At 41.9% G+C, this 13838-nt stretch overlaps 4 protein-coding genes across 6 annotated transcripts; 2 read left to right on the forward strand and 2 right to left on the reverse strand.

Moving 5' to 3' along the window:
* Positions 1-74: 74 nt before the first annotated feature.
* On the reverse strand, positions 75-8593 carry LOC108038511 (beta-TrCP). Of its 2 annotated transcripts, none has more exons than XM_017115332.2 (8): positions 8072-8593; positions 6167-6389; positions 3106-3377; positions 2861-3040; positions 2334-2788; positions 1864-2050; positions 1665-1800; positions 75-1565 (listed from the first exon to the last, which is right to left on the reverse strand). In XM_017115332.2, the coding sequence occupies exons 1-8, from the start codon at positions 8126-8128 to the stop codon at positions 1546-1548; spliced, it is 1530 nt and encodes a 509-aa protein (XP_016970821.1). In that variant the 5' UTR covers positions 8129-8593; the 3' UTR covers positions 75-1545. The 2 variants fall into 2 exon arrangements, with proteins under 2 accessions (XP_016970821.1, XP_016970820.1); XM_017115331.2 differs by having other exon boundaries at positions 1861-2050; positions 8072-8590.
* A 209-nt stretch (positions 8594-8802) lies between these two features.
* Positions 8803-10200, forward strand: LOC108038512 (acylpyruvase FAHD1, mitochondrial). 2 transcript variants are annotated; one of them, XM_017115334.1, is made up of 5 exons: positions 8803-8945; positions 9074-9176; positions 9244-9340; positions 9639-9785; positions 9840-10200. In XM_017115334.1, coding segments are annotated over exons 1-5 (690 nt in total). In that variant the 5' UTR covers positions 8803-8944; the 3' UTR covers positions 10182-10200. The 2 variants fall into 2 exon arrangements, with proteins under 2 accessions (XP_016970823.1, XP_016970824.1); XM_017115335.1 differs by lacking the exon at positions 8803-8945 and having other exon boundaries at positions 8972-9176.
* LOC108038501 lies at positions 10195-11053 on the reverse strand. Its single transcript, XM_017115317.2, has 4 exons — positions 10952-11053; positions 10763-10894; positions 10498-10654; positions 10195-10439 (listed from the first exon to the last, which is right to left on the reverse strand). The coding sequence occupies exons 1-4, from the start codon at positions 11051-11053 to the stop codon at positions 10243-10245; spliced, it is 588 nt and encodes a 195-aa protein (XP_016970806.2). The 3' UTR covers positions 10195-10242.
* A 515-nt stretch (positions 11054-11568) lies between these two features.
* LOC108038522 (little elongation complex subunit 2) lies at positions 11569-13808 on the forward strand. The gene is given in 3 exon segments (XM_044458410.1): positions 11569-13086; positions 13088-13576; positions 13647-13808. Coding segments are annotated over 3 exon segments (2052 nt in total). The 5' UTR covers positions 11569-11685.
* The last annotated feature ends 30 nt before the right edge of the window (positions 13809-13838 follow it).

Below are 13838 nucleotides of genomic sequence, written 5' to 3' on the forward strand. Positions count from 1 at the left end.
CATTAAACAACTCAAGTGTTTATCCACGGAAAACCCACTGGAAAAACCCTCCAAATGAATTAAAAAGCAACGACTTAGCATTTATACACAATTTATTATTATTTCTAGTTATCTGTTACCTATACTAAGCCCTTTCGCGCAATAGCAGTTGCTCGGCCATCGTTTAACAAGCTGCAATCTTTCCACTAACAGTTTTACATATTCCGGAGTATGTGTTCATATTTCATCAACTTTTTGTTAAAGTAAAACGTTATGTACATACATTAGTTAACGCGGAAGCGGCGATCGTGATCCAGATCAAGTATAGCATTGGAACTTAACTTACAAATAGCAATACATATAGTAAAATATCCATTGATCACAATCAACGAACTGTATACATATAAATATATTGATGAAACTTCCTGGAAATTTGCTATTTTCTACATACACCTATATCTAAAATCTAGATTATAGTTATCATTGATCAATCAAAGAATAGGTTATATATTGCAGTACAATGGATTAATTTTGTATTTATCTTTACTCAAAAGATTTGTAACTACCAATTGTCGTTCTTTACACAAGTAACTTTTAATTTAAATTATTTGTATTTGGATAACTTAAATTACAGTTGCCAATTAAATACTAGGCTTAAATTTAACTTTACAATTAACACAAACATTAGGCAATAGGCATATAAAGTAGGTTACAAATGTGCAATGCGGCGAACCGAAATGATACTTTGCCAATTTCAATGAAGCGACTCTAACTAATATTTATGCTAAAGACTGATTTTCCTGGCCGTTTTTTAGATTCCTCCTCCGAAAATATTCCAAGCCATTTGACAGTTTCAATTTTCCTTAAGACGGCAGCTGCATAAACGCGACACTTGTGTATTTGAGCTAAAGAAACACTTAAAGTAACGCCCGAGCGATTCATCAATTCAAGGCGCGATTCAAAGACTGACCCTCGATTAGTATTACAGCGCCTAATTAACTAATACATAGTTTCTTTTTCTGATTTTGTTTCATTTTCATTCGTACATGACAGCCAGTTTTGCGAAAATATTTATATATTTTGTATACTCCTTTTGCATTTATTGTTTTTGTTTGCTTTATAACTTCATTTAATTCATATTATGCGTGTGTTTCGTGTAGGCGTGTGTGTGTGGATGTGTTTTGTAGTGTAGTGTTGTGTGCGATTGTAAAATAGACGCTCAGAGATCGCTGTATCTTGGGTTCAACATAGTTTTTTTAATAGACGAGTCGCAATGCTGTATGTTTTTGCTGGCTAAAAACTATTCACTCTTCATTCATCATAATCATTAACATTCTCAACATCTACTTCACAATCCAGATCATCCGATTCTGGATCCGACCCGGAACCGGAACCGGTGACAGAGTCCGAACCAGCAGCATTCCGATGCCTAACATATCCCCCCATAAACGCCCCAGCATCATCTCTAGAATCCTCATCGTAAAACTCGCCATCGTCCTCGTCATCCTCCTCTTCTTCGCTCGAGGATTGTAGATGTAACTCACGCAGCTGCCGTTGCACAAAATGTTAATGTTCCATCAAGGCCGCTATAGCAACAGCAAAAGTTGCAAAGAAAAATCAGAAAACAAAACGAAACCGTTATGCATAATTCAAGAGATCAATGAGGTGAAAGTTGCTTCTCTTACGTGACGGTGTGCGTCCGGTCTTGTTCTCATTGGGTGTAAAATTTAGAAAGTCCCAAATCAAAATTGTATCATCATGCGAGCTGCTCACAATTTGGAACTCATCGAATTGCAAACGAAAGACGCGACCAGTATGTTCCTAAAAAGAGTTTACCACAAACGTTAGACAACAGCGGAAATGACGTCGTAGGTGACTCACCACAAGTGTATTCAGACAAAGAGTATTGGAGGCTGCTCTTGGATCCAAGGCGGCCACCAAATCCCAGACCTTTATCTTGCCATCGTAGGCGCCGCTGACGATTCGTTTCGTGTCGAAACGGATGCAGCGAACCAATTCTTCATGACCCTCCAGGACACGTAAACATGCACCGCACTCAATGTCCCAAAGTCTGAAATTAAATTAAATAATAATCTTAAGTTAATACAGATTGAGAACATCCGATAAAAATTATTTAAATTAATATTTTTTAACCATTTATAATCTATTCTGTAGCTGAGTATAGGAGCAAACATATAACTAGTTTAAAATAAAGAAACAAACTTCAAATCGAATCTATTCGGTGGCTTCGGCAATCGGTTTTAAATGCTGTAACTAATCACAACATTTACCAATTGCTTATCACATTTCATTAATCACTCATCTGGGAACTGGGTTAAAATAACACGCCTCACCTTATGGAATTATCTGAGCTGCCGCTGACCACCAGGCGATCTCTGTACTGCAGGCAGGCAATGCCACGTTTGTGGCCATTTAAGGTGCGCACGAATTCACAGCTCGATGTAGACCAGACCTTGATGGTGCGATCACCGCTGGCGGACACTATGTACTTTTCATCGAAGTCTACCACATTGACGGCAGCGCGGTGGCCGACAAGGACGCGTCGCAGCGTAATTTCGCTGGGCGAGGTCATGTCCCAGACGGCGATGGAGCGATCCTTGGAGCAGGTCACCATCATGCCGTTGTTAAAGCGCAAGTGCAGCACCGCCTCGCAGTGGTGGATGAGGGTGTTGACCATTTCGCCGGTATTGACATCCCACACGCGGACTGTGGAATCGCTAGAGCCACTGATGATCACCTTGTCGTCGTACTGGAGGCACAGCACCGATCCAGTGTGGCCAATGAGGGTCTGTAAATTAATGATAACGTCGTATGTAAGTATGTGATTAGGTCTCTATTAATTAATGTGACTGCTACCTACCTTAACGCACTGCAGATCCGTGCGATCCCAGATCTTGATGGTGTTGTCCCTTAGCCCGGAAACAATCTTGCCATCATCGTACTGCAGGCAATAGACACCCTTTGAATTTTCGGACCGACAATTAATGCGACGCAACATGTGGCGACCAGTCCGCCAGTTATTTTCTATGCTGTCAATGTCCTGAAACCATACAAAATAAAATTATATTGACTGATTGCAGTCAGCCCAATCCAAAGAAAACTCACATTCATTATTTTGGGGAACAACTCGCGATGGAATGAGTGTGGCCGCTGGGTTTGGCCCGGTCTTGGCTTAAAGAGGTACTGCATCCAATTGCGCCGCTCGGCCAATCCGCGCCACAAGGAATCTGTGCGCACCTTGCGTTCGATGAGCTTCTTCCAGAGCATGCCCTCGGAGATGACGCGCAGCCATTCCTTGCAGACCAGCTCGGCCGATTTGAGCGATTCGGCATCCAAGTACGATAAAATGTTCTCTGCAATGTGATCCAGGCCCTTGACTGCAGATGGTAGGAAATGATATCATATAATTAGTATAATTCTTATTAAATTAAATTATATTTTGATTCGTATATGAAGAGATAGGGTCTATGGTAAACCATATTAGTTTTTGGTTAAGTACAACTTAAGCTATTCGCCTAAATTAGTTTTGAAAGGCCATCTCTCCAGACGAGTTTATGACTAAAACAGCTATTTATAGTTGGCACCCAGTTATCTTTTGTATGACACATTTCAAATTTTCCATCAGATATGAGGTGGAGCAACCGTAGCAGCTACTGCTCTTGTCAGACACCAAAGCCATTCCAACCCAACCCAATCAAATCCCATGCAATCCAACCACATCAACAGACTTTAACTGGGAGACGAACAACAACACGAGGGAAAATGATGCACCTAACGGCATTAAAATGCACTTAGCCCAGTAAGTGGGAGTGGCAGTGGAGGAGGCGCAACCAATAGACCGACATATTTACATGTGTCATGAAAAGGAGTGGTAGGGTGCCTTCAAAGGGTGAGGTGGTGATGGGGGTGGCCACATCCACATCCACAGGCACATCTCCATCTGCATTGACAACCCGACTGAATGGGCCAAGTCATAGTCTGAAGTGCATGCGAGTATTCACTGCCTTCCACTCCCTCCTCGCTGTTCGCAGCATTTGCCAAACACAATTAAAAATGTGCATAACTCGCAATGGCAGGCTGTTTGGCGGGCGGCAACGATTTGGCTCAAGTTGTTTGCCGTCGCCGGCGACTAACGGTCTTAAGAGTGTCTATCCGTCTGTGAATCCGTCCCTCCGTCGGTCGGTCGTTGTGTCGGCCTGACTGTCCCCCCGGTTAGCTGCCTTTGAAGTGCATTACAATGTAAATGGAGGAGACAACGTTGCCTACTTTCAACTCTTTTTCTTTCCTAGAACAATCAGTGATGCCGACGAATCGCTTCAAAATGAAGAAAAATTAAACAAGGACAGTTTACAAGGTGGATAGCAGGAAATTGCAAAACATGTTTGATTTTTTTAAATGTTAATATCAAGTATGTTTATATTGTTACCTCTTAGATAAGTATGCATAACTAATAAGTAAACCCATATTACCTAAAATAACGTATTAAAATGATGCAATCTCAGGAGCTGTCTAGAAAAAGAAGCCAAATAGGCATAGCTGACAACCAAGCCATCAACAAGCATGAACAAGGAGGACATTGCCGGGGATTAAGCCAACGGAAACATCCGACGACTTCCTCAAAGAACTTATTCCAGACTGGTAGTTCAAGGAAAGAAAAGCTTACAAATTGAAGCGAAGTTTCCGCGAAGACAATTATAATATAGGTATGTACATACAAATATAAACAGCCGATTACAGTTCAGCTGGCAATCAAACCCCCGCTTAATAGGATGCAACATTTTTAGCTAAAAACGAACGTAAAAAGACTCAACCAACGAACCAAAAGGGGAAGCAAAATAAATATAAATAAATGCAAATTCTGTAAATGAATGCCCTTGCAAAGGCTAGAGTTGCACGCACAGGTTGTGTTGACTATTTGAGTCATAGATATGCGCACGTAACAATGCATTGATAAACGATGTGCTCGCTTACTCACATAATTCGATTCATTGTAAACCAGTTTATCAATACCTATAATATCCAATAACACCCATAACTTGGCCAATAGTTTCGCTATTAGTTAACATCTGTTAGCCGACAATCGATGGCAAAATCGATTCACATTTTTTATGAATAATATACAAGGTTCGCTCCGGCTTTCGTTCTGTTTTTGTTCCGGTAAAGCGCGTTTAATGGAAGCAACGACCTTTCAGTCAACAGCCAACAACCAAAAGCACCTGGCCCACCCACTGGCTCCTCTCGCTGAAAACATGCCCGGCAACAATCCGGAGGTGAAAGGGTCTAAATCGGGGGACGCGGAACGAATCGCACTGGGTTCTGAGCGGGATTTACCTTTCATGTTGTTCAACTTTGTACCTGCCGTTTGTTATTGTTTTAGCTATTGCGTGTCGAGGGATTAAACTTGGCTTCTGTGAGCTATAGTTAAGATTTTGATTGTAGTGAAGCTGTTCTAAGCCACTATTTTGGGAAAAAAGAGATTCAAGGTTTGGCACTTTGTTACCGTGGGATTTCTACCCTGGCGGCTGCTATCGCTTTCTTATCAGCGGTTGCCAGTTGGTCTCTTGACCATCTGGGAGTACTGACCTCTCATACGAAGAGCCGTGTTGATAACGCCTGTGTGTCAGACTCCCCCTTCGTAAGTGACGTATGCATGGTATTTTATTTGATTACGTTTTAATTAATTAATTAGCCAAACTTAACCTTTAACCTTTTGTTGGGTAATATTTAAGCTCTAAGAGTTATAAATAGGTTGTAAAAGCTCTTCTCAACAGTGAAAAGCTTTTTCATCTTAAATAATTACATCTGATTACTTATTGAACTGTATTAATTACATTATTTGTGTAACTGATATTCTATAAATCGTTTATATGATGCTATAAACAACAGAACAAGAACTTCGTCTGTATTAGGAAATATATATGGAATAAAACACTAGGTAGATGTCGATTCAATCCGTTAAGTTCAGTACTTCGAACTTGTCTGACGCTCCGTTCAATGATCTTCAGACTAATATCTACTCCGTGGTAATTCTCGAATAATAGATAAGAACTAGGAAAAACCGATCCATCTCAACAAAAATTCATTAGAAGACGTTATTTAAGAACCAGACCCGTGATATGCTCACTATATTTTCAGAGAATACAATGTTATAGATATCGGCACTCACTTGGTAGCAATGTGATAAAATCCCGCTGGAGCATCGGCTTGAGATAGGCATTGATCTGTCCGTGCTGATAGTGGCACATGCGGGACAACAGCTGCTCCACAAAGTCCACCTGTCCCGACTCGCTCCACTGGGTGAAGTACTGAAAACAGAGTTCCCGCTCCGTTTGGTAGGTGGGCGAGGAGTCTTTCTTGCGCACCGGGTCGTACAGCATAGTGGTTGTGAACTGTACCGGGAAAATGGGAGGGAGAAACATATGGGGAAATTAATTATGAGATTGCATTTGTTTGGTTAGCCGGGGCGATGAAATGTATGTGCGGTGCTTGGATGTCAAGGGGCGATCGTTAAAACTGGAAAAGTAGGTAACTGCGGGTTGTGCAACTTTTCTTTAGTTTAGGCAAGTGACGACCCAAACTGGGGGCTTACAATTAGGCAATTAGTCTCGACTCCGCTACGAGTTTCTTTCTACTCAAAATTTTCTCGTTTTGTTTTTATTAGACGGCGAAAGAGTTTGCAAAGCGGATTTCTGAAAAAAAATAAACCCGACGACTGGCAGCAGAAGCAGATCATTCACACGGAACAGTTTATAAATAATAATTGTATCGTTGTTTATTTGGTGTTCCATCCTCATTATGCGCATTCTAAATATAGCCATTCCCATTGATGGCCAATGAGACCGCCACGAACCCCATTAATCAAACGTCATCAATTAAATGCTAAAGATCTCAGCAAACAAATTCGAGTAAAATAATCAAATCGGACAATCGAGTGTGAGTGATTTAAGTAATTAAGTTAACTGCAATGCCAGCAATGCGAAAACCTTGCGTATTAACACTATGTGCGAGTGTAGTATGTGTTGTATATAAGTATTCGGTACGGTTGCCTTACTTTAATTGCCATATTATGGTTTTTTGTGAGCTTTAGTTGTTTGCCTTTGCCTGGTAACTTTGAGCTAATATGAAGGATGCCACAGTTTGTACTCGCAACAAAATCTACAATCGAAATTAACAAGATCTTCCATAATTCAATGACTCTGTAACTACTCTCAGACACGAGTCAAGGCAATATATTGACTGAGACTACACCATAAAAACATAGTCATTTTGTGTTTTAAAATTTATACAATTAAGTCCTATTCTATGTTACTCAGTTATTTTGTTAAAAGATGAATATGGAAGTTAAACCGTTTATTGCAGTTATTACCAAGAAGCTCTGAATTTTGTTAACCAGATTCAACCTTGATTCCCTCAAAATAAACCCAGATGACTCAAGCAAAACTTTATTGCTTGGCGAGCGAAAAAAAATTAAAAATAAAAAACAATTTTTGGGCTCATTGCTTAATGGTTTGCGGGAACTGACCTTCAGTAAGCCGCCTATCACATTTAACTCCATAACTATAGCCTTACAATAAAATAAATACTGATTGAAATGTACACGGCCGCAACAAAGTGTACTTTGTGTGAGGTTTTTGTTATTAATTGTGTAAATAAACTCGAGGCCAATTAACGAAATATCTGAAAAGTGATTTTGGACCACCAAAAATCGGAAATTGTGGGATATATAGAGACGGATGATTGGACTGAGGGGATGATGAAAAAAATGATGATGATGCTGGCGATGAATAATTAGGCTAATGCCTCTGAATCCGCAAAAGTTTAAGGTTATAGCCTATAGGATAGGCGACAGTGTCCGAATTTAATAGAGTGCACGAGTGCAAAATCTGTAGTATATACGAAAATAAAGCACTAGTACACGCACACAAATATGATATAAAGGTGGCGCGACCGTGTGTGCGTACGTGTGTATGGGGAGGCGACACCTTGGCCATTATGTACTTGGTTATATGTAAATTGGGTACATAACTAGGCAGAAATCCCGCTTAAACCAAGTAACTTAGCAAAAACTCACAGCCTGTGCATTGGAGTTGGTTTCGTCCATTATTTTGTCAGTCTCCATTTTCATCATTGTGTTGTTTGTGTGTTTGTAGAGTTTGCTGGCTCGTCTTTTCTCTCTCTCTCTGGCTCCCGCTGTCTCTCGACTGTGTTCCGTTGCACTCGCACTATCCCACCACGTAGGGCTTTTTGCTAACTTTTCGATTACACGGTTTGCAAATTCACTTTTGCTTGTAATTTCATATACTTTTTAGCTCGAAAGAAAATTACAATTTGCTCGTCTCGTTGTCAGTATGACCGCAGGCGTGATGCGCGAAAACGGCGAACGCGAAGAGGAAACTCAACACGCCGAAGAACCACACCAATTGTGCGAATCTCGTTTGCAAGTCATTGTTTTCGCTGCTCCTGGCGGCTCGCACTTTGTATTTTTTTGTTTATTAAGTTCGCGCAACTGCACTGCACGAATATAAGATTTTATTTTTCACGAGCTTCCGCCCAATAATGCTCCACTCCACCACAAAGCGACTGAAGAGGAGGGTTATCGATATCGATACCTGCGGCTCAGCCAAACGGGCACACCCGTAGTGCTAGTGTTACAAAACGCAGCTCCAAAATTGTTTTGAGTTTTCCTCACTAATTTTTCAAACAGGTAGTTGTAATGGCTGTTATTTATGAACTGCTATTAATTTCTTTTATTTTTAGAATCCCAAAACTTACTGAATAAGTATTGCTACAACTGCCCAGCACTGTTTGCCAGCCTTGGCAACCCTGCGCATCAGCTGACGATAAGATCGCTCTCTTGATTTTCTGTTGTTATTTAATTGATAAACTTTCTGCGGGGGGCGCCTCTCCAGATAACCTCCACTTTTAAATTAATAAACATTGCGCAAGTAAGTGCCGTCCGGCTGCCAATGCCTAAACGCTCACTTTCATTCGACCGCAGGCGGTGCTTCATTCCATTTTCAATCATTTCCTCCAGAATCGCCGATAAGTTAACATACTTTTTAAAAATTTGCAGTGGTACAACTGACCCGAATCCTCAGGATGGCTTGCCGAGACCAGAATGCCGCCAACTTCTTGAACGAAGGCAAGAAGATCGTGGGAGTCGCTCTCAACTACATGTAAATTAGAGATTACTAGTAAACTTGGTTCTGAATTGGTAACACCCCCAATCCTTGTCTGCCGCAGGGACGTTGTGAAGGCCAGGAACGTTCCGGTGCCCACCGAACCGCTCGTTTTCCTTAAACCCACCTCATCGTACCTTCAGGAGGGCCAGCCCATAGTCGTGAGTTATAGAAAAACCAAGAAACTGGAGAGCTTGGTCTTTTAAAAAAAGATAGCTCTCTGCTTGCACAACTTTAGGAAGATTTCCTACACAATATGGCAATCCCATGTCGTATGTTAAAAAAGTTATGTTGTAAAGAAACGTTATCTTACACCTTTGGCCTCTTATAAAAAGATAACTTTCTGCACTACGCAAATGTTGGACCAGATATCCGATTTTAAATTTGATAACAATTTTTTTTCGATTCTTCCATTTTGATATGTGCTTTTTTTAAAAATAAATTGGATATCCGTTCCAGTTACCCAAAGTCTTTACCAAGGTGGCTTATGAAGTGGAACTGGGCGTGGTGATAGGAAAGACCTGCAAGAATGTCTCAAAGGCAGACGCTATGAGTTATGTAGCAGGTTACTGCCTGGCTTTGGATCTGACGGCCCAGTGCAACTTGGTAAGTGAATTAACATTAAAAATTGTAACCCACTATCATTAACGATTCTTTCAGGGAGCAGCTCGAGCGGCTGGTCATCCGTGGACCCTGGGCAAAGGATTCGACACCTCCACTCCTGTCTCCAATTTTATACCCTTCGACCAAGTGAAGGATCCACACAACTTGCCGCTTTGGCTCACTGTCAATGGAGTCGTCAAGCAAAAGGGATGCACCGGGGACTTGATATTCAAAGTGCCCGACATCATATCGTACGTGTCCAAGTACATGACATTGGAGCCCAATGACCTGATCCTCACCGGAACGCCCAATGGCTCGGATGCGTTCAAGGCTGGTGATGTGATTGAATGCGGAATGGCGGAACTAGCAAAATTGACTTTCCAAGTGTGTGGAGAATAAATGAAAAACCCTAGCACTATTCTGGTGTTTCGGATTTATATTTGGGTTTTCACAATCGAAATTACTTCCGGTTGCTCTCGACGTCGTCACAGGCAATCAAATATTTCCGCATCGCTGCGCACTCGCTGGAGTTTTTCCATTTGGTTATCGGGCAGTTGACGTAGACCTGCTCCATAATACAGGCCAACAAGGTGACAGGATAGTAGTTGCACTCACCCTTTGTGTGCATCCATTCAAATTGCTGAGCCCGTTTCTGAGCTGTTTTATATACACTTTATGTATAGAAAAAATGTATTGATCTTCATTTTAAACCCACCATAATCCGTACAGCTATTGAGGCTCTTCACCATCAGTTGTGACATGGTCTGATCGTTTTTGTAGCGTTGCTGGTAACTCTTCTGCAATTCTTGTACGTTGACGCTTCCATTGATCAGTAAATAGCCATTGGTATTAAAGTAACACTCCGCAATGCACTAAAAAGATAAGGTAGTAAAGCTTTTATATCAAATATATGAAACATATTTTAAAGCTTTTTAAATCTATAATAATTCAATTTTTAACTATATCATACTACAACTAACCGCATGCAGGGCCACTTTATCGGATTTGAGATTCTGCCCATTATTTGTAGTGGTTGAGCTATTTTTCAGCAAGGTCTTCCGACAGGCTTTGATTGTCTTGTCGTTTTTTTGGACATCACAACAGGAGCTCATCTAACAATTGTTTAAAAAATGTAGAAAATGTTTTATTACATTGTGTAATTAGCATACGAATTTTGGTTGCTTCGCCTGGTCACAAGTTGTATAGTTAAAGGATTTGACATTAGGGCCAAAAACCAACAGAATTAAAAGCAGTTTTATTCCCAGATACATCTTTATCGTTCAAATTTGAAAATTTAACTGATTCTTAAAAACAAAAAAGTCATCAGATATAAGGCCACAAAACAATTAGCATTAATTTCAAAGTTAATGTTGCTTAAACAGCAATAATAGTCTGAATTTAATTCAATTAAACTGGTGAATGAGTATAGTGTTGTTATAAACTATAAATAAACAGCTGCATAAAAAGGTATTTTTCTATTAAGTTAATGTGTATGGTCATATCCACTTTAAAATTTCAAATATTTGGTAGGGAATGAAGATACTTCAATTCTTCGCATTGATTTCACTAAATTTTCTGGACCGACAATTAAGAGAATTTCATAGAAACACAAAATTCTCCAAACTAATTTTAGTTCAGTTACTTTAATAAATTAAAATAGACTTGGCACACAACATTTTTAGGGGAATTCCTAATCGCTTAAAAGTAAAGTTCACTATTTAATTTTTTAAAATTATCCCGCGATATATCTTTTGTGACTAAAGACAAAAGGTATTTTTTGGACATCGTTATAAGGTCGCACTTACACGCTTTAGATCAAAACAATACTTTTAAACAACACGAAATTTCGTAAACTTATTATAATTGAAGAACAGGATTTTTCCAAGAACCGACCCGATCCAATATGGACAAAGACCCTCCATTGCACCAGGGAAACGCAATCTTTCGTAACCAACCGTCGTACAAAGTGTTCAACAAATCCTTCGAGAATGTGAACGATGCACTCTACACATTTCTGAACGAGGTGGATCCCGAAGTGCTGCGACAGGAGCTTCGAGAAACCGCCGATGTCTTTAAATCCTTCAGCCGCATCACAGCCTTGAGGGACCCTCGCACGGAGGAGGTTCCGGGGAGTCCGCATTGCGACCATTCCGGCCCCGGTTCTGGCTACAGTTTTCCCAATCCCCAGGAGCTGTACTCGGAGTTGAATCTCAAGCAACAGGCCGCCTGTATGCGAGTGCTCCTGTCCTGGCAGCGAAGTGAACCCGTCGATGAGGAGGACTTCGTGGTGTGGCAGGCCACCGAGAAGAAGCGCTGCAACGAGCAGCAGCGTGTCCAGAAACACATCCACGACCACGAGCACGGTCACAGGGAAGTCATCTATGCTCCCATGAAAAGCCTGGTGGCGGTCTACAGGAAGTGGTATGAGCTTAACGTTAAGAAACTGCTAAAAGCATACCCCAACGAGTCCTATGTAACCTTCTCCGGCTTACCACAGTTGTCCCAGTGCAAGAGCCTCAATTCCCAGACCGCCAGCATAGAACACGTGGAGCTGGAGCGGATACTGGGCCGTGTGAGACTATGGCCGGAGGTGGAAGTCCGCCAGAAAGCACTGCGCACTTTACGAGTACGCTTGGAACGCTATTCAATTAGGGAGACTTATGAGCCAGCCAAACTTTTGCGAGATGAAGAGAAGGAGCTAGAGCTGGAAGCAGGGAATATTTTCGTGCTGCCTTTGGACTCACTCTTAATGCTGTTAACCTCCGGATCATATATTGACCTACCCACAGAAATGTTTGTCAGCCTAAAAGCATCCCCAAATAGTAATCACAAATGCATGGAATTCCAGTCTCCCTTTCCCGCCCGCAATTGCGGCTGGCATACAAATAGTTTGGTCCTGAAACGGGCTTATGAGGCATTTGTATCCCAGCCTGGAGAAGCAAAGTGGCTGGATTTCGGGCCAAATGGATCAGTCAAAGAAGTCCTAGAAAAGCCTACTTATAAAATGCCTTCTATCAATCTTCAAATGGAATACAAGCCCCAAGCAATTGATCAGCAATCTTTTGACATTGTAGATGGCAGCACCAACACCGCCTTAGTAAGCTGGAGCCTGAGATGTAAGGGCGAAGGCGAACAAAACAAGGAGTTTCAGGTCTTCAGCACATTACCCATACCAGCGGTTAGAGATTCCAAGGACAAGAAGCCACTTGGATGCCATTTCATAAAGCTGGAGAACAAGCCGGATTGCGGCTGCGAAATTATGTCCAAGTACGAGCTGATCAGTGCCTGGCTACAGCTAAAACTACTTGCAGGCGGAGATGGGTCACTGCACCCGCATCTCACTGCGGGACTTTGAGCCCATGATGGAGGAGAAACTGACGCTAATCTCGCTAGAGCAACAACTGCACGACTACTACAACACTAGCATGCCGCAGCTACTGTCCAACCTATACGAGTTCCTGAAGCTGCTAGACACAGTGCCCGGTGGCGAATACCTGCTGCGATACTCACCCAAGTATAAAGATAAGTTCCTACTCTGCAATGCCACCAAGGAGGCCCCGGCCCAGAGCTTTCAGCTGCATCAGCTCCTCACGGAAACCTCTCCCAGTGATCAAATCTTTCTTACCCAAAGCAGTTACCTTCCAATCTCGCCCACACTCTGTGGCCGCCTGCACACAGAACTCCAGCTGCTGCCCTGCGCATTTCCAGCAAAGGCCGACGGAAAGGCTATACATCGTCGAAATGCCGCGATAGCCAAGCCAGAGCCCGCAGCGCGAGCTCCTGGAAGGCGCCCAGTCAAGAAGTGGACAGAAGCTCAAACTCAAGATTTCCGGCGCAAATGTAAGTCTGAGCAAAGGTATGGAGCGCGGAGCTCCTGGAAGGCGCCCAGTCAAGAAGTGGACAGAAGCTCAAACTCAAGATTTCCGGCGCAAATGTAAGTATGAGCAAAAGAATAGAGCTAGAGCTCGCAAAAAAGCGGCTGCCAATGCCGAAAAGGTCCAACTGGACAAGATTATGTCGCTGTGAAAACAACACTCTAAATGCACATGCTAAGTT

The sequence above is a fragment of the Drosophila rhopaloa genome, unplaced genomic scaffold (genome assembly GCF_018152115.1).
Source record: "Drosophila rhopaloa isolate 14029-0021.01 unplaced genomic scaffold, ASM1815211v1 contig_167, whole genome shotgun sequence".
In the NCBI taxonomy this organism is placed as follows: Eukaryota; Metazoa; Arthropoda; class Insecta; order Diptera; family Drosophilidae; genus Drosophila; species Drosophila rhopaloa.